Raw genomic sequence first — 20,664 nt, 5'->3', positions numbered from 1 at the left:
TGCAAGAACTGTGTCCACAGCAACCAAACCAGTTTGAACACTTTCTAAAGAAACAATTTATGTGAGAAGAGTCAAGTTGAATGAAGGATTTATTCTCCTTGTGTGGAAAACTGTAACAAATCGCCAGCGGGCGTGAGGGAAGAGCAGTGACCACAAGCCTGGACAAGAATGTCAAATAACAACCACCCCTTTCTCTTGTCTCAATGTAGCAGAGTGTTGAATCAAAATGATGCTGATTCACTTTCCTGTTCTGCTCTGGTTGTGATGTGGTGAGGACAGATAAAGGATGAGCCTCCTTATCTGACCTAATTCTTCCTGGTCAATGCTTCCAGAAGCTCTGTGTAAATGTTACAGGGGTCTGCTGCTGCAAACCTTAAAACGCCACAAACAACACAGAACATGATCACATCAATAAAAGGAGCAAATGCACTTCCTTTGAGTTTTTAAAAAAATGGAAGAAACATGCTCAGAAACAAAGAGGGAATGCATGGAAAAGTATTTATATCCTCTTACAAGCATGAGCTGAAATCAATCATGTATAACATTTACAACACCTGTACTAAATGAAGCAGACTACTCAATTAAAGCTCTAGTCTACGATTTTTCACTTGAGCCAAACTTTAGCCAATAGTAGCCATCCGGTCCGCGTGGCGAGCGATCGCCAAGCAGTTTGGGATCGGGGACGTACTGCAGTCAGGGTGAGAGAGAAATCCGACCGGCACCCGCTGCATTTACACCCATAATGTTTCATCATTCGTGGCTGTAATACACACCGGGAAACTAAACGGCGTCCTGCCTGAGTTCATAAGCGGAGGGAATGTTCCCATTCATTGTCTATGCAAGCTCTTGATAATCTTTTAAACTGACCATTGTCGATCTAAAATAAAGACAGATTCAGCAACCGCATAGCTTATTTCTCGCCTAAAATGTTTTCAGAAACACGTTTCGGTGAACTATTTGTGTAAAATAAGAGGGAGGTGGGAGGCTACGAGGGGAGAACGATATGAGCTCGGAGGAGCACAGAGGGGAGGGGTGTGTGTGGGGGGGGGGAGGATGTTTTTTTCAAACCTTTCAAATCGTAGACTAGAGCTTAAAGGGCATTCAGTATAGCATTGATCTGAAGAGGAGAACACCTACTGTAACACACACACACACACACACACATTGATGTGATGGTTTTACAGTAAAAGAAAAGGGCTTTCTGCTCTGAAATCATCCACCATCAATATGTTGACGACAGGCTATGTGGAAGTGACCATCATATGATAATGCACCTAGATTGGTAATTGAGAATGCTTGTGCTCTGTACAATGCCTTGCTCTTCATGTATGAATAAACCTGCCAAATTGAAGTGTTGGCTTGTCCTCCAGTCAGACTGTAGCCTCAGCCTCCAGCTCTGACAGGACTACAAGCAGCTACACCTTTGGTTTGCGTTGTCAACACCAGATCACAACCCCCAGTTCTGAACAGTAAAGACAAGGCTGAAGTGCCTTAAAATTGCATTCTCTCTACTTGCCATCAGGGGGAGATTATAGGCCAAGAATCCAAGATCACAACAGCCAAAATGCTGAAATCGAGGGTTCATAATCCATAATCTTATATACTGTGTATGGTCTGTATTCATCAACATCATGAACATGCGCATCAGCTCATCAAATTATAAGACATGTCCCTGTACTCGTCATGTCACTTTTAGACATGCAAAACTGCATGTTCAAAACTTTCTCTCATCATGTACAATGTTCTACAATTATGATAACAATTACAAATAATGATATCATGAATAAGACCATTGTAACTCTACATCTTGGAGCAAAAAGCCTTAAAAAAAGAATGTAATGTTTCAGTTTAACATCATTATGTGGCGAGTATTACAGTTTTTCTCAATTGTTTACACACAAATACTGGTACTTGAGACACAATGACCACAACATGTAACTCATGCACCAACACCCTGAACTAGCTCTGCTAAACTGCAAGCACAATTCCTGCTTTACACTCAAATTGCAGTTTTAAAACACACTTTTTTCAAAACACTACACACAATTCTCTGCATTTGGCACAATTTTCATGAAGAAAATCTCTTGTTTTCAGAAGGAACACACTGCCATTCAAAATTCTAAAGTTAATTTCCCTACTATGCACACTGACTCATCACATGGGAAAACACCTGCAACACAGTTTTACAATTTGCAATCAGAGCATTAGCATAAAAGTGCAACAGGTGAGCTCTTCTGTTTTGGAGCAATGGATGCCAACATTGGCAACAGAGGCAGAGCCAGAGGAGTGAGAGTACGAGGAGGAGCCTAGCATGGATTTGCCATGCTAGGCGATATTTCCCCCGCTGCTTGGCCATCGTTTGCATTGCCTGTGATGTGGATGAGGTGCTGTGGCCAGACCAAAACAGAAGAGAGGATGCGGGATAGTTGTTGTTTTTTTTTTTTTTAACTGTATACAGTAAATTCTTCTGGTTTTGTATGTAGACCACTGATTATGCAACTTTGTGTTGGTTGGGATGAAAACTGTGTACATTACAGTATTCTTGTGGGAAAAATAAAATATATAAAAACATTATTCTAAAATATTTTACAACACATGTATGTATGTACTGTCTGTAGTGAGTGTAACACTGAACAAAAAAAGGCCTAAGTCATTATGGTAAATGGAGAAGAAGTGTTCATCGTGTTTTACATTGATCACATCAGTGTTCAACTGGTTCTTATAAATGTCTATTCATATGATGGTTTGTGTGTGTCATTTGACAACAAAATACCATTTTGAGAAGAAATAACATTGTTTTGAATGTAAAGTTTCATTTTGCAGGAGAATTGAGGGGTTTTGCCCATTGTGTGTGTGTTTTTTTATTTGTGTGTAGAGTTCTGAGAGTATGAGGCATGCATTCAGAAAATGTGTGTAAACAATCAAGAAAAACTGTAGTATCAAACACAAACAGGGGACATCATGTGGGAAATCCCTCAGCTCATGGTTGTCCCAGGGGAGATTAGGGTCTAAATAAACATGACAACAGTCTCCATGGGGAATCATATGCAGTGGTGGAGCACATACAATACTTTAATTGTCCCCTACATTAAACAGACAGCCATTCATTTTCTAATCTCATAAATCTCATAATCCATCCTCACTCTCCTTGTATCAATCAGTGATGAAAAACCTCCCTTAAATACATCCTTGAATGTACAAACAGCATCCTTGTCCTAGCACCCACACTTGAGCTACTTTGTAAGACAAATTGCGTCTGATCACACGTTTGGACACACGTCATTTTTCATCAGTGGAGGTAATTTATAAACCAATTAGGGAGGATGAAAGCACACAGCTCTGGAGTCAGTGATTACTGCCTCAGAGCAATGATGACATGTATCTTTCTTACTGAGAGGACGAGAAATGTGGAGGGGAAGAAAGAGAAATTACTTTTATGAAGAGCTAATTTGCAACAGGAAATGCACTTGAAATGCATGAAGTCTTCTATCAACATACCCGAGGAATGTTGGACAGGGACATGGCAGACAAGAGAGACAGGTCATTAGTTGAAAGTCTGTCAAATCATCTGGCACTCCACCAAACTGGAAGAATCCCATCTATTCTGGCAAGAATCTCCGTAATGCCAGAGCAGCCAACTACTCATCTTTAATAGAGGAAACTAAAAACAACCCTAGATTTCTTTTCAGTACTGTAGCCAGGCTGACGAGTCACAGCTCTACTGAGCCATGTATTCCTAGAGAATTTAGTAGTCATGACTTTATGATCTTTTTTAATGATACAATTTTAGCTATCAGAAACCCAATTACTCAATATTAATAATTACTTCAATTGGAACCACATTACCCTCAAACTCAGGAATCTTAGAGATAGAAACATCATTAAGACCTGATATATATTTAGACTGCTTTTCTCCAATCAACCTTCACCAACTAACATCAAAGATCTCTTCTTCTAAACGGTCTCCAAGACCGGATACCAACTAGGCTACTCAAAGAAGTCTTACCCTTAGTTAGTACGTCCTTATTAATCAATGTGTCTTTATTAACAGCCTCCTTACAGTAGCTGTAATTAAACCTCTTCTTAAGAAGCCTACTCTAGATAGACTTTATTGTCCCAGAGGGGAAATTCTTTTCCACTTCACTATACAGTTTATGGGCAGCACACCAACATTAAATACACATATGGACAAACACATAACATAAAACATAAACATGTGGACAGATACAGTATATGGCAGAGTGAGGCTGTAGAGTTATTTTATCTTGGCCTTTTGTTGAGGGCTGCCATGGCTGCAGGCAGGCTTTTGCCATAGCGGGACCTCCTGCACACCAGGGACCTGTACCTGCGTGCAGAGGGCATGATGATGAAGTGGCGGTTGAGTGGGTGTGTGTTGTCCTGTGCTATTGTTGATGCAATGTGTGAGATGGCCTTGAGGTTGAGCTCTGACAGTGTGGGTGTGGGGAGACCAGTTAATTTGGCAGCTATGTTTCTGACACGTGTGAGTTTGACCCGGTTTTTGACAGTCAGCATGTTGAAGAAGCAGGTGGAACAGTAGAGCAGGATGGGCTGGACAAAACTCTGATACAACAGCAGGAGGAGATGGGGGGCAACATAGAGTTCTTTAAGTTTATGGATGGCATGCAGTCTTTGGTGGCTCCTTTTCTGAATGTCCGTTGTGTGCTGGTCGTAAGTGAGTTTATTGTCCAGTGTTAGTCCGAGGTATTTGAAGCTGTCAACTGATTCAACTGTGTCTTTGTTGATGAGAGTGGGGGGCTGGGGTACCTATTGTCGTTTCCTTTGTTTTGGCTACATTGAGATGGAGGAAGTTATGTTTACACCAGTTGGAGAAATGTACGACAGTGTTGTGGTAGTCGGATATAGTTATTGTCTGATAGAAGAGCAAGGATGGCAGTGTCGTCAGAGTATTTGAGGTAGGTGATGGTGTGAGGGGCTGGTGCAGTCATTGGTGTACAGTGTAGAGGAAAGGGCTTAGCACACAGCTCTGAGGGGCTCCGGTGTTGGTGATGAGTGTCGGTGATGTGGTTGTGCCCACCTGGACTGCTTGCCGTCTGTCGCTGAGGAAGTTGTGCAGAAGATGGATCAGAATGGGTGTGAGTGTTGAGGTTCTGTAGCTTCTGGATAAGCAGGTGCCTTTGGATTGTGTTGAAAGTGGAGCTGAAGTCCACGAAGAGGATCTTTATGAAAGTGCCTGAGGTGTCCATGTGCTGGAGGACAAGATGCATCAGGCAGGCAACGGCATCGGGAGATGGGAGGATGGTCTTGAGCAGCAATTTTTCCAGGCGTTTCTTTATTATGGGTGTGAGGGCAATGGGACGGTAGTGGTTCAGTTCAGTGGGTCGTGGTTTCTTGGGTACAGGGATTATGGTTGCGCTTTTCCAGAGGAGGGGTATTGTGGCAGTCAGGTATGATTCACAGAAGAAGGAGTGGGCAATTGGAGCTAGTTCTGTGGCACAGGTCTTCAGCACCCTTGCTGGGATGCTGCCAGATCCTGGGGCCTTGGATGGGTTACACCGGCTGGTTACACCGGCTGAGCTGTTGTGCTGAACTTCCTCCACTGTGAAAGGGGCAGGCTCATTTGGGGGGAGAGAATTAAGTGCTGTCATGCATTCATCTGAGAAGTCCTGTGTGTCAAACCAGTTGAAGAATGTGTTCAGTTCAGAGGTGGGAGCATCTGTGGTGTGTGAGTTTGTTTTGCTGTGGGTGGGTTTATATCCGATGAGGGATTTTATCATCTGAAAGGCATCTTTTGTGTTCATGGTGCTAAACTTATGCTCTAGTTTGTTTTTTAATTGTATTTTGGCCATGAAGATTTTATTTTTGATATAACAGTTTGCAGATCTGAGACCAGCTATATCATTGAGACTGAAGACTGTGTGCTTCTCTCTCAGGCTTTTTTTAATTTCAGAGGTGATCCAGGGTTTGGAGTTTGGATATTTCTTTCAGTAGTATGGTGGTATGTATACAGAAGTTGATGTAGTCGGATATGGCAGTAACTTTGCTGTCCAAATCTCTGTCGAAGATTTTCCAGTCAGTGCATGCCAGGGAACCTTGGAGTTGTGCAATGGAGTCCTCCGACCATTGTGGAGCACTGTAGGACTGTGGATGGATACGCTTGAGTACTTGTTGAAGTAAACAGATGGCATTGTGGTCTGCGAGTCTGAGCGGTGGATATGAGTTTAGAGACGTTTTCCATAGCATAGGTCTAATATGTTGTTTCTTCTGGTAGGAATGTCAACATACTGCTGGAATGATGGTAGCACGGGGTCAAGTCTGCAGGTGTTGAAGTCCCCCAGGTTGAGCACCAGAGCTCCAGGGTATTTAGCTGCCATAGCGTTAGCATCCTCGGCTACCAGCTCAGCTGCTACCTTGATGTTAGCGCAGGGAGCAATGTACACACAGCTGACCACAACAGTTGGGAATTCCTGAGGGAGATAGTAGGGGCGAAGTGACACGGTGAACATTACCAGGTTGGGCGAACAGACCCTCCGGTGCGTTTTGATGTTGCTGCACCACCTGTCATTGATGTAGAGACAGACCCCGCCGCCTCTCGTCTTCCCTGAGATTCTGGTTCTGTCTGACCTGATGATGGTGAAGTTGTCCAGGCTGACCTCGTCATCGGATACCGACTCGTCCAGCCAGGTCTCAGTCAGGACGATGATGCTGATGTCTCTGAAAGCCCTTTCCATTCGGCACCGGGCGTGAAGCAGGTCCATTTAGTTCCGGAAGGAGCGAAAATTCGAGAGGATGATGGAGGGGAGAGGAGGCCGTTTCCTTAGCCTGCATCGTACGCCTCTGCGTCTTCCTCTTTTTCTTGGCCGTAGCTCAGGTGGGATAGTTACCACCGGCTTGATGTTACACAGCGGTGAGCTACGGTGAAGCAGGAGTTTGGCCATAGGTGAGTAGCCTGTTGACAGTGGTTTTAGTGCGAGGCTATTGCAGACCAGCCATAGAATAGTCACAGGGATGATGAATAGTTTGTAGAGGGTGATCATGTTCACCAGTCCAGGTAACATACATACACAGACGGACAGTCAGTGAGACAGGACGAAGACAGACGTGCGTGTGGCCGAGCGGGGTACGGTGAGTGCTGTCGCAGCAGAGCATGCGCCAGTCGAGCATGCAAATGATCGCTAAGGGGTTATCTATATCATCCATCCATCCATCCATTGTCTACCGCTTATCCTGTATTCAGAGTCGGGGGGGGGGGGGGGGGGCTGGAGCCGATCCCAGCTGTCATTGGGCGAAGGCCGGGTACACCCTGGACAGGACGCCAGTCCATTGCAGGGCTAACATTTACATTTACATTTACATTTAGGTCATTTAGCAGACGCTTTTGTCCAAAGCGACTTACAATAAGTACATTTGTCAAAAGAAGGAAACAAAGAAACCACGACGTATCATTGCCGATGCGGTAAGAGCTAAAAATATAACAAGTGTTAGGTCCTCATCTGAGTAAAGTAGTACTTCAAGAGTAACAGTGCTACGATCCGAGTTTTTTTTTTTTTTTTTTTTTGCGGGGGGGGGGGGGGGGGGGGGGGTCGAGGGAGGGTGTTAGTGGGTCATGCTATGTAGAGTCGAGGTGAAGTCTGAACAGGTGAGTCTTGAGCCTTTTTCGGAAGATGGCAAATGACTCTGCTGTCCTGATATTGGTCGGGAGTTCGTTCCACCACTGAGGGGCCAGAACAGAGAAGAGTCTGGACTTTGCTGAGCGACATTTGTTTGATTTCAGCGATGGTGGTACCAGCCGGCTAGCTGAAGTAGAGGAGCGGAGTGCTCGCTTCGGGGCATGAGGTTTGACCAGTGTTTGAAGGTAGGCAGGTGCTGTTCCATTGATGGCCCTGAAGGCCAGTGTCATCGTCTTGAATTGGATGCGTGCTGCAACAGGGAGCCAGTGGAGGTCACGGAGGAGGGGGGTCACGTGGGAGAATTTGGGTAGGTTGAAGATAAGGCGTGCTGCAGCGTTCTGGATACGCTGCAATGGTTTAATCGCATAGGCCGGGAGTCCGGCCAGGAGAGAGTTGCAGTAGTCAAGGCGGGAGATGACCAGTGCTTGGACCAAGAGCTGCGTTGCATCCTTTGTGAGGAAGGTCCGAATCCTGCGGATATTGTAGAGGGCAAATCTGCAGGATCGGGCCACAGCAGTGATGTTGGGGGTGCAGGATAGTTGGTCATCGAGGATTACACCCAGGTTCCTCGCAGTTGAGGAAGGAAATACTGTGATGCCCTCAACAGTGACCGACAGGTCCATGCGAGGGCAGTCTTTCCCTGGGATGAAGAGGAGTTCGGTTTTATTCAGGTTAAGCTTGAGGTGATGTGCAGTTGTCCAGACAGAGATGTCAGCCAGACAGTCCGAGATGCGAGTTGCAATGTGAGCGTCAGAGGACGGGGGAAAAGAGAGGAACAGCTGGGTGTCATCAGCGTAGCAATGGTAGGAGAATCCATGCGATGTGATAACAGAACCTAGTGATCTGGTGTATAGTGAGAACAGAAGCGGTCCTAATACTGAGCCTTGAGGGACACCCGTGTCCAGAGAGCAGGGTTTGGACATAGAGCCATTCCATGTGACCTGAAAGGTGCGGTTTGTCAGGTATGATGTAAACCAGGTGAGAGCAGAGTCGGTTATGCCAAGTTCAGCCAGAGTGGAGAGGAGAATTTGGTGGTTGACTGTGTCGAATGCAGCAGATAGGTCAAGGAGAATGAGAACGGAGGAGTTGGATGATGTTTTGGCGTCTCGCAGGGACTCGGTCACAGTGAGGAGGGCCGTCTCAGTGGAGTGGGCAGTCCTGAATCCTGATTGGTTAGGGTCTAGGAGGTTCTTCCGCAAGAGATAGGATGACAGTTGGTTGTAGGCAGCACGTTCCAAGGTTTTAGAGAGGAATGAAAGAAGAGATACAGGTCTGTAGCTTTGGATGTCAGTAGCGTCAAGGGTGGGTTTTTTCAGGAGAGGCTTCACGATAGCGGTCTTAAAATCCGCTGGAATGACACCTGAGGTGAGGGAGGAGTTGATCAGGGTGGTGAGGAATGGCAAGATGTCGTGTGAGATGTCCCGGAGAAGAGAGGAGGGAATCGGGTCAAGGGAGCAGGTGGTGGCACGGTTAGATGTAACAAGTGCGTGAACGTCTTCAGAGGTGAGGGGGCTAAAGCTGGTAAGACCATCCGAGTTGAGAGTTGGGGGAGATGTCTTCTGGGAGGGAATAGGCGTGAATGATGAGCTGATGTCATTTACTTTCTTGGTAAAGTAAGTTGCAAAGTCATCGGCAGTAAGGAAGGAAGGGGGCGGAGGGGTAGGAGGGGTGAGGAGGGAAGAGAACATGGAGAAGAGTTTCCTGGGGTTGGAGGCAGAAGAGTTGATCTTTGCCAGGTAGAAGGCAGATTTAGCTGCCGAAACAGTTGAGGTGAAGTCAGAGAGGAGGAGGTGGTAGTGAGCAAGGTCCTCGTGCTGTCCCGATTTCTTCCATTTTCTCTCTGACGCTCGCAACAATGATCTGTTGGTTCGCAGAGGTTCAGACAGCCAGGGAGGGGGGGGAGATGATCGCGCCGGTCGTGCGATTGGGGGACAGAGAGTGTCCAAAGAAGAGGCGAGTGAGGACATCAGGATAGAGGAGGCTTCCTCAGTAGGCATTAAGGAGAACTGTTCCGAGGATGGGAGCGAGGAGATAACAGTTGAGGAGAGAGCGGAGGGAGTGAGGGATTTCAGGTTGCGGCGGCTGGTGACCATTCGAGGCGTAGAGGGGAGGGATGTGGTGGGCTTCATGGGGAGGGAGAAAGTCACAAAGTGATGGTCGGACACGGTGAGCGGGGTAACAGAGATTGCCGAGATGCCACAGGATCTTGTGAAGACAAGGTCAAGTTGGTTCCCGGCCCGGTGAGTTGGTGGAGAGGGGGAGAGCGTAAGGTCAAATGCGGAAAAGAAGTCGATGAATTCAGATGAGTGCAGCTTTCCCGAGTGGATGTTGAAGTCACCGAGGACGACGAGCGGTGTGCCATCATCAGGGGAGCAGCTCAGGAGGGCATCCATCTCATCCAAAAAGTCACCAAGAGGACCGGGTGGGCGATAGATCACTATGATGTTGAGTTTGAAAGGAATGGTGACAGCGACGGCGTGAAATTCAAGCGTAGATCGGGGTAGGTGGTCGAGAGGAAGGACCTGGTAGGACCATGTGGGTGAGATGAGGAGCCCAGTTCCTCCTCCTCGCCCTGTTCGTCTTGGGGAGTGTGAAAATGAGTAGGCAGTTGAAAGGGCAGCTGGAGTGGCAGTGTTTTCTGGGGTGATCCAGGTCTCTGTGAGGGCCAGGAAGTGGAGAGACTGCAGGGAGGCATAGGCTGTGATGGTGTCCGCCTTCTTGACTGCAGACTGGCAGTTCCACAGCCCCCCTAGTACTTCAAGTTCCTTACCGGTGGAGATTGGTGGGTAGCAGAGATTGGATGGGTTACAGCCTCGAATGAAGGGACTTCGGTAAAATCTTCTCCAGTGCGATGTCCTGACTGGGATAAGACACATGGCTGCGAGGGGGGGGGGGGGGTTGAGATGTTATACCTACCTCAATGGGCTTCCTCGATGGACTCCCACAGATAGACTCCCCTTGTCTTTGTTCAGCTGTCTTCCCACAGACTCCCACAGATAGACTCCCCTTGTCTTTGTTCAGCTGTCTTCCCACAGACTCCCACAGATAGACTCCCCTTGTCTTTGTTCAGCTGTCTTCGTTCTGATGGCCCGACGCTGCAGCTGACGCTGTAGTGACAGCCTTTTAAGTGCTCAATTTACCGCAAGTACTGACTGTGGCTCCTCCTTCCCTCTAATCAAGTCTATTCACTACAGGTGAGCTGGCTTCAAACAAGCTGATTGCTCACTTACCATAGACAGCTTCACAAGAAGTTCAACAACAAGCTATCAATACTAGACTAAATTTTACCACTAGCTTTACACACACAATGCCTAAACCCAAATCTACAATTAGTTTCTGACTTACCAACAAGAGACAAAGCAGCTTCCTTCCTTTCTCCAGACCAAATGTGTAGACATGTAGATACAGACAACCATTCACACTCACATTCACACCTACGGGCAATTTAGAGTAATCAATTAACCTATCCCCATCCTGCATGTCTTTGGACTGTGGGAGGAAGCTCACACAGTCCAAAGAGAACATGCAAACTCCACACAGAAGGAACCCGGGGCCGACCCGGGAATCGAACCCAGGACCCTCTCGCTGTGAGGTGACAGTGCTACCCACTACACCACCGTGCAGCATTATCTATATCAAATCTTCCTTTTCTCTCTAAGATCCTTGAGAAAGTAGTCGCCAATCAGCTGTGTGACTTTCTAAATAACAACAGTCTACTTGAGGACCTCCAGTCAGGATTTAGAGTACATCATAGTACAGAGACAGCTCTGGTGAAAATTACAAATGACTTTCTGGTTTCTGTACTTGTCCTGCTAAATCTTAGTGCTGCGTTCGTCACCATTAACCATGAGATTCTCATAAGTAGACTGGAAACATTAATTGGCAGCAAAGGAACCTCATTAAGCTGGTTTAAGTCCTATTTATCTAATAGATCTTAGTTTGTGCATGTTAATGAAAAATCCTCCATGCGCACTGCTCCAGATATCTGCCTAAAAGTCTGTTAAGATAGTTTTTTCTCTAAACTATGTGGTGTTGTAGAATAGAATGCCTTTATTTGTCACTATACAAGTACAATGAGATTAAAAGCATCTCCTTTCAGTGCATACAAACATAATACCTAATATAAAAAAGAACACATAGGCAACATATTTAAAACACAATGGATAGTGCATCAGGTAAAGCGCTCACAGTTCTGCAGTATGATAAATAAATAATTACATGTCCATGATTGGATGATCAGGAGTAGATAGTAATACTGTATGGTTTTTGCATTTGCACAATGAGAGAACACATGACAGGGAATGTAGGAGGGATATTGCACAGTAGGGGTGGGACGATACGGGTAACTCACGATTCGATACTGTGACGATATTTGGCCCACGATAACGATAATATCACGATACACTATATCTGCGATATTCGATATATTGTAAGAAATTTCATCAACGATATATCACGATATGTGACTGAAAAAGAAAAAATATGCATAAAAAATAAATTCCAAAACTTCGTACAATGTACAAATGAATAAACACTGTCCAGCTGGACACATTAAAGTGCATGAACATTAATAACATGTCTTATGTAAACCAGGACAGTGCTTTCTGATACTGAAAAGTCAGTACCAACTTGTTTTATGTAAACTTGGGCCCGTTTTAGTTTAACAATAGCTAAACAAGATAAGAATAACATCAGAATTAAATGAAATATTGGGCACATTTCAGTATGCAACCAATTATGTGCAGAGTTATGTTCACCCATCCAGTACCTGGGAAGTCGGGCCTCATGCCCACACGGCTCCGCGGATCCACACATGCGGACCCTCCGGCGGACGGTAAACACGCGCCGCCTGGAATCCTGCCCGTAAATAGGCAATCGAGCCCGGCCGAAAAGTGGGTCCTCATGCCCTCAATGCTGTGTGAAAAGCGCTTGAAGCTCACAACAGCACCGGCCAGCACACAGCCACGCTTATGCGGCGTTCACACCGGACGCGATAGACGCGAATACAGACGCGTGTATCGCGCCGCTTGATCATTTTGGACGAATGATTCGCGTCAGTCGCTTCATTCGCGCATGACACTCATTTTTTAACCGGTGCTGCTCTAGCGGGGGAAACGAGGGCAGCGCCGGCGGGGAGCCGGCGGGTCACGTCGGCGGACCCTCCTCCTCCGCCTCGGGGTACCCGATGCCAGAGTCCGTGAGTCCGTGAGCCTCTAAACTCTAGCACGCCACTCGGAATCCTGCCCGTAAACCGTCAACTCTTAGACGCACCGACGGGAGTCTAAAAAAACCCGTAGACCCAAAATATCAATATCTGCCGTCAGTGTATCGATTTATTTATTGCGACAGAGAGCACAACAATATATTGCAATATCGATTTTTTTCCCACCCCTATTGCACAGTACACAGATGTTACAGTACACACAGGGTTAGTGCCTGTTTGAGTTCAAGGTGACGATGGCTCTGGGGAAAAAGCTGTTCTTAAGTCTATTTGTCCTTGCCCTGGCACTCCTGTAGCACCTGCCTGAGGGCAGCAGGTCAAACAGGTAGGACCCAGGGTGGGAAGTGTCCTTGATGATAGTCTTTGCACTGCTGAGGAAGCGGGTTGTGTAAATGTCTGATAGGGAGGGGAGAGGGCAGCCGATGATCTTCTGTGCTGCCTTGACCACCCTCTGGAGCCTCTCCCTGTCTGCGCTGGTGCAGCTGCCGTACCATACTGTAATACAGTATGTCAGCAGGCTCTCGATGGACGAGCGGTAGAAGGTCAGCAGCAGTTTGGAGTCCAGGTTGTGCTTTCTGAGGACCCTCAGGAAGTGCAACCGCTGCTGAGCCTTCTTGACAATCGCTGTGATGTTGTCTGTCCATGAGATGTCAGCGGAGATGAGGACGCTGACAAACTGGAACGTTTGGACCCTCTCCGTCGTTGAAGTACAGGGGCCCCTGAGGTGAGCCAGTGCTCAGCGTGTGAGTGGGGGAGAGGTGGGGGCCGAGTCGCACAGTCTGGGGCCGGTTGGTGAGGAAGTCCTTTATCCAGGCATATGTGAGAGAGGGGATGCCGAGACTGACTAATTTGGTGATGAGGATGTCAGGAATGATAGTATTGAAAGCGGAGCTGTAATCAACAAAAAGCATCCGGACGTAGCTCTGCCCCTGCTCTAGATGGCTGAGAGCAGAGTGGAGAGCTACAGCGATGGTGTCTTCCGTGGATCTGTTTGCAAAAAAATGCAAAATCTGCTGCCCACACTCACATGCTCCAATCCAGAGGCCGAGTGTTTACTAGAAATATGTGCAAACGCGACTTGTCCGTAAAGGTACAGTCATGTTCATTGTGGGGTTCTCTCTTGTGATGACTTTGAGAGGGCTCATCTTGAAAACAACATATGTTGTATTACAACATTATGACGTATGTACAAGAGGCAATCGGGCCAAGGCCCTTTTTGGTGTTGAGCAGTGTGAGTGCAAACCGGCGGGGGACAGGGGAGGGGGGAACAATCATGCCGAGGCACGTTACAGATCAATTGGCCTTAGTGGGACTGCGCCCTGAGTCTCCCTCTCTTGGAAGAGGTATCTTTCCCCTGACCTCCATTCCAGCAGCCAGCCAGCTGCTGGAGCCTGACTGGTCCCTACTGAAGGGTTAGGCTTACAAGATAGTCTTCTATATAGTCCTCCTATAATGCCTTCTATATAATCGTCTACATACAGTGCCGTAAAAAAGTATTTGCCCCCTTCCTGATTCCTTCAATTTTTTTTTCATATTTGTCACACTTAAATGTATCAAATCAAAGAGAGACCCCAGTTGCCACACCCGGAAGGGGGAGTAGTCTCCCTTTCACAAGGGAGAAGACTCGCCATAGCCGCATTAGGGTGTAACCGCATGCACTAACACCTAAAAATCAACCCCTTCTCATGGCGACAACAACTGCTGAACTTAGGCAAGACCCCCAGGGAATCCTAGTCACTGCCAACTTATCCTCCGTCCTGCTCAATAACACCTTACATGCCTTAGAGACCTTGTCAAGAATATCTTCCAATCCGCTATTACAACTGTTGTGCAACCTTCACAAGTACATTTGGCTTATAGTCCTGGCAGTGCAATCCCGATCTCAGTAGACCCCAGGAACCTGGGCATAGATTCATCCTCAATCTGTCTATCATAGGAAAACAGGATACACATAGGCTAAAGCCGGACCGCCGAGTCCGTTGCTTTCTATATTGTTGTTCTCGAGTGCTGATTTTATTGCTGGGTTTATTCCTGTAACAGTGTTTGGTTTGAGCTAGTGGCTGCCCCTGCCATCTCTTGTTCACCGCCTTCCCCCACAGACACACACACACACACACACACACATCACGTGTGTCTCTCCTTTGTTTAGCTTAGCTTTGTATGCATTTAGGTAGCTAGGTAATAAGGCTTTGTTAATTGCTGTGTTAGTGATTGTGATCATTATTACTGGTTTAATAAATATTATTATATTATAACTAACAGTCTCTTGTGCTTTTTGTGCATATGTCACTGGATAACAGCAGGTTGTGAAGGCTAGTGTTCGGATTTCATGCCTTTTTAATTGTTCGATTGTTTTTATACTTCTATGCCAATGATCACGATGGTTGGCATGTGAGTAAAAAACCCCTTTATATTGAGACTGAGTACAGTTTCGGTTATCTTTTCCCTGATTCAAGGGTGGTGCGACTCAATGCCGCACACATGGGTACTGGAATGTCTGGAACTGTATTAGATCAACAGGAACCTAAGGGCCTTCATCCAGAACTCGATGGAAATGTGGAAGACAACCCTAGAGGCCAATTCAAAGCCGATTGCCCAAATCAACATCAAGTGCGGCATATACCAGGGAGATGCACTATCACAACTGCTGTCCTGCATAGGCCTGAACCCCCTCAGTCAGATCATCACGAAGAGTGGCTACGGGTACCGATTCCGTAGTGGGGCAACAATCAGCCACCTGCTCTACATGGATGACATCAAGCTGTAAGCCAGGAGTGAGCGAGAAATAGACTCACTGATCCACACCACCAGGATCTACAGCGATGACATAGGGATGTCATTCGGATTGGACAAGTGTGGCCGGATGGTCTCGAAGAGAGGCAAGATGATCAGGACTGAGGGGATCGACCTACCAGAGGGCAACATAGGTGATATCCAAGACAGCTACAAGTACCTTGGCATCCCACAGGCTAATGGAAACCACAAGGAAATCAACCACAGCCAAATACCTCCAGAGAATAAGGCAGGTCCTGAAAAGTCAGCTGAATGGTGAGAACAAGGTCCGAGCCATCAACATGTACGCACTACCAGTCATCAGATACCCTGCTGGTATCATAAGCTTGCCAAAGGAGGAGATAGAAGCCACAGATATCAGATATAAGTGGAAAGAGGGAGGCCGAGGGCTAGTGAGCGTCAAGGCCACGGTCCAGGATGAAACATCGAAAATTCGAGATTACATCGAAAAAATGGCCCCGAAGGATGAACTGCTAAGTGAATGTCTCAGGCAGCAGAACCCTGATGAGAGTGCGGAGGAGGAGGAGCAGACAACCTGGAGGGACAAGCCCCGACATGGCATGTACCACCGTCAGATAGAGGAAGTGGCTGATATCAAGAAATCCTACCAGTGGCTGGAAAATGCAGGACTGACAGACAGCACAGAGGCACTAATCATGGCAGCACAGGAACAGGCCATAAGCACAAGAGCCATAGAGGCCAGGATCTACCAGAGCAGATCAGACCCAAGATGCAGACTATGCAAAGAAGCCCCTGAGACAGTCCAGCACATAGCAGGGTGTAAGATGCTAGCTGGATCAGCGTACATGGAGAGGCACAACCAAGTGGCTGGGATAGTACACAGGAACATCTGCAAACAGTATGGAATAGAAGTACCCAAATCCAAATAGGCCATACCACAGAAGGTGACTGAGAACAACAGGGCCAAGGTTCTGTGGGACTTCAGCTTCCAGACTGACAAACAGCTCCTGGCTAACCAACCGGACATAGTGGTGGTGGACAAAGAGCAGAAGACAGTGGTGGCGATAGATGTGGCGATCCCAACTGACGCCAACATCAGGAAGAAGGAACACGAGAAAATTGAGAAGTACCAAGGGTTGAAAGAGCAGCTGGAACAGATGTAGAAGATCAAGGCTAGCGTGGTCCCCGTGGTAGTGGAGGCACTCGGGGCAGTAACCCCCAAACTGGGAGAGTGGCTCCAACAGATCCCAGGAACAACATCTGAAGCCTCAGTCCAGAAGAGTGCAGTCCTAGGAACAGCCAAGATACTGCGCAGAACCCTCAAACTCCCAGGCCCGAGCTGGAGGATGACACAGATACCACCCCACCAGGGGTGAGAAGGAGATTTATATATATATATATATATATATATATATATATATATACACTCACCGGCCACTTTATTAGGTACACCTGTCCAACTGCTCGTTAACTCAAATTTCTAATCAGCCAATCACATAGCAGCAACTCAATGCATTTAGGCATGTAGACATGGTCAAGACGATCTGCTGCAGTTCAAACCGAGCATCAGAATGGGGAAGAAAGGTGATTTAAGTGACTTTGAACGTGGCATGGTTGTTGGTGCCAGACGGGCTGGTTTGAGTATTTCAGAAACTGCTGATCTACTGGGATTTTCACGCACAACCATCTCTAGGGTTTACAGAGTATGGTCCGAAAAGAGAAAATATCCAGTGAGCGGCAGTTCTGTGGGTGCAAATGCCTTGTTGATGCCAGAGGTCAGAGGAGAATGGCCGGATTGGTTCGAGCTGATAGAAAGGCAACAGTAACTCAAATAACCACTCGTTACAACCGAGGTATGCAGAAGAGCATCTCTAAATGCACAATACCTTGTTGAATCTCTGCCACGAAGGATTAAGGCAGTTCTGAAGGCAAAAGGGGGTCCAACCCGGTACTAGCAAGGTGTACCTAATAAAGTGGCCGGTGAGTGTACTCAACAAAAATATAAACGCAACACTTTTGTTTTTGCTCCCATTTTTCATGAGATGGACTTAAAGATCTAAAATTCATTCCAGATACACAATATTACCATTTCTCCCAAACATTGTTCACAAATCTGTCTAAATGTGTGATAGTGAGCACTTCTGCTTTGCTGAGATAATCCATCCCACCTCACAGGTGTGCCACATCAAGATGCTGATCTGACATCATGATTAGTGCACAGGTGTACCTTATACTGCCCACAATAAAAGGCCACTCTGAAATGTGCAGTTTTGTCTCACAGCAAAATGCCACAGATGCCACAAGCATTGAGGGAGCGTGCAATTGGCATGCTGACAGCAGGAATGTCAACCAGATCTGTTGCTCGTGCATTGAATGTTCATTTCTCCACCATAAGCCGTCTCCAAAGGCGTTTCAGAGAATATGGCAGTACATCCAACCGGCCTCACAACCGCAGACCACGTGTAACCACACCAGCCCAGGACCTCCACATCCAGCAGGTTCACCTCCAAGATTGTCTGAGACCAGCCACTCAGACAGCTGCTGAAACAATTGGTTTGCATAACCAAACAATTTCTGCACAAACTGTCAGAAACCGTCTCAGGGAAGCTCAACTGCATGCTCGTCATCCTCATCGGGGTCTTGACCTGACTCCAGCTCGTCGCCGTAACAGACTTGAGTGTGCAAATGCTCACATTCGATGGCGTCTGGCACGTTGGAGAGGTGTTCTCTTCACGGATGAATCTCGGTTTACATTGTTCAGGGCAGATGGCAGACAGCGTGTGTGGCGTCGTGTGGGTGAGCGCTTTGCTGATGTCAATGTTGTGGATCGAGTGGCCCATGGTGGTGGTGGGGTTATGGTATGGGCAGGCATCTGTTATGGACGAAGAACACAGGTGCATTTTATTGATGGCATTTTGAATGCACAGAGATACCGTGATGAGATCCTGAGGCCCATTGTTGTGCCATACATCCATGAACATCACCTCATGTTTCAGCAAGATAATGCACGGCCCCATGTTGCAAGGATCTGTACACAATTCTTGGAAGCTGAAAATGTCCCAGTTCTTGCATGGCCAGCATACTCACCGGACATGTCACCCATTGAGCATGTTTGGGATGTGCTTGACCGGCGTATACGACAGCGTGTACCAGTTCCCACTAATATCCAGCAACTTCGCACAGCCATTGAAGAGGAGTGGACCAACATTCCACAGGCCACAATTGATAATCTGATAAACTCTATGCGAAGAAGATGTGTTGCACTGCATGAGGCAAATGGTGGTCACACCAGATACTGACTGGTTCTGAGTCCCCAGACCCCCAATAAAGCAAAAAAATGCACATTTCAGGGTGGCCTTTTATTGTGGACAGTCTAAGGCACACCTGTGCACTAATCATGATGTCAGATCAGCATCTTGATGTGGCACACCTGTGAGGTGGGATGGATTATCTCAGCAAAGCAGAAGTGCTCACTATCACACATTTAGACTGATTTGTGAACAATGTTTGAGAGAAATGGTAATATTGTGTATCTGGAATGAATTTTAGATCTTTAAGTCCATCTCATGAAAAATGGGAGCAAAAACAAAAGTGTTGCGTTTATATTTTTGTTGAGTGTATATATATATTTATATAAAAATCTCCTTTCTATTAATAAGGATAAGGATTGTATTAATCAAATCTTGGGTGACTTCAATTGTAACTGGCTCAATTGTCTCTCATCCAACGTTTTATTTGGTAGTGTCAACCTAACTCAATTATTATCCAAGAGGATTATCAGTCCTCCTCTCTATTGGATTGGATCCTTGTTACTAACCCTGAAAGAATAATTAAATCTGGAGTTATGTTCTCCTACTAAATGTATTAGACTGAGTAAGACAAAGTAAGAAGATCAATGTCGATTATTTTATTCATGATTTAACTGTGATAGATTTCAGTTAATTCCTTTTGTGGTAATGAACTGAACTTTTATTTATTCTGAAGTCACTATTGTTATCGATAAACATGCTCCCTTGAAAAATAATCAGAGCTAATGGCAGACATTGACCCTGGCTCAGCATCTAACCAGTCTTTTCAAAGGGGCCCTATAATGAAAAATCCACTTTTCCATGATTTTCAAACCTAAAATGGGTCCCTGGGGTGTCAATAGGTCCCCACAGTATCGGAAAAGACCACCATCTCCCTGTTTCTCTTTCTCAAGAAATGCTTTGCAGAATGTGCACTAAATGACGTCAGCAGCGAATTTTGCTGTGCCTTATATGGGTTAACTTGGCTCATTAGAACCGCTCCACCTGTGTGGTCCCGCCCACATAATCCTCATATACCTGTTGGCTGTCAGTGTGATGTACATACAAACCACTAAACCAAAATGCCAAAATCATCGAAAGCGAGTTGGCAGTCCTTGTCTGCAGCAATCCACACAATTGCTCATATTTACTCGCATTGTCGGAGCATCTACGATGGAAATGTTTGTGTGTGCTACGCACTTCACCGACAGGAGCTTTGACAACTTGGGTCGGTACAGCTCAGATATGCTTCTAACCTGAGGCTAAAATATGGATCAATACCGACGGTCCGAGAGCCAACCACAGACACTGAAGCAGTAAGTTTCTCAATATTATGTAATATGCCGTGTTACAGTTTACCTGCCGAATTGCTTTCTAAAGTTAGCATTGGCGTGTTGCGCTAAAAGCTTACATTGTATTGATATTGAGGACCGTTAACGTTACACAGTACTGCAAGGGGCTTTTCCAATATGAAACACCTCAAACCTGTAAAATAACGCCTAGACATCAGTTTGCCTGGGAACATTTTGTAGCTTGAATGCGCTAGCGGCAGCAAGATCAGCTGATCTGTTTATACACACCGATGCGAAGACGACATCAAAAGAACAAACGTTTCTTTTTGCCCCGCTAACAAAGAGATTTTACAAGCTATTGGCGTCACATCAGTTATAGTGAAATAATAACTTGTTCCACATTTCAGATGTAGTTGTAAACTCTGACCATCTGTCTGGCCGTCTGCTTACAGAGCAGCAGC

At 46.3% G+C, this 20,664-nt stretch overlaps 2 protein-coding genes and 1 long non-coding RNA gene across 4 annotated transcripts in view; 1 reads left to right on the top strand and 2 right to left on the bottom strand.

Moving 5' to 3' along the window:
- Window positions 1-20,664, top strand: part of LOC311009513 — a 371,301-nt gene that overhangs the window by 48,635 nt on the left and 302,002 nt on the right. The gene's annotated exons all lie outside the window — the stretch shown is intronic.
- Window positions 1-20,664, bottom strand: part of sorcs2 (sortilin-related VPS10 domain containing receptor 2) — a 521,993-nt gene that overhangs the window by 275,783 nt on the left and 225,546 nt on the right. The gene's annotated exons all lie outside the window — the stretch shown is intronic.
- On the bottom strand, window positions 6,892-10,915 carry LOC311009045 (uncharacterized protein; the record flags this gene model as incomplete). Its single annotated transcript, XM_084003019.1, has 3 exons — window positions 10,701-10,915; window positions 9,272-10,601; window positions 6,892-6,954 (listed from the first exon to the last, which is right to left on the bottom strand). The coding sequence occupies exons 2-3, from the start codon at window positions 10,523-10,525 to the stop codon at window positions 6,892-6,894; spliced, it is 1,317 nt and encodes a 438-aa protein (XP_083859145.1). The 5' UTR covers window positions 10,526-10,601; window positions 10,701-10,915.

Source organism: Eutrigla gurnardus (genome assembly GCF_963514095.1).
Source record: "Eutrigla gurnardus genome assembly, chromosome: 23".
Classification (NCBI taxonomy): Eukaryota; Metazoa; Chordata; class Actinopteri; order Perciformes; family Triglidae; genus Eutrigla; species Eutrigla gurnardus.
The sequence above is the reverse complement of the archived record's forward strand: the minus strand, read 5'-3'. Positions and strand labels throughout refer to the sequence as shown.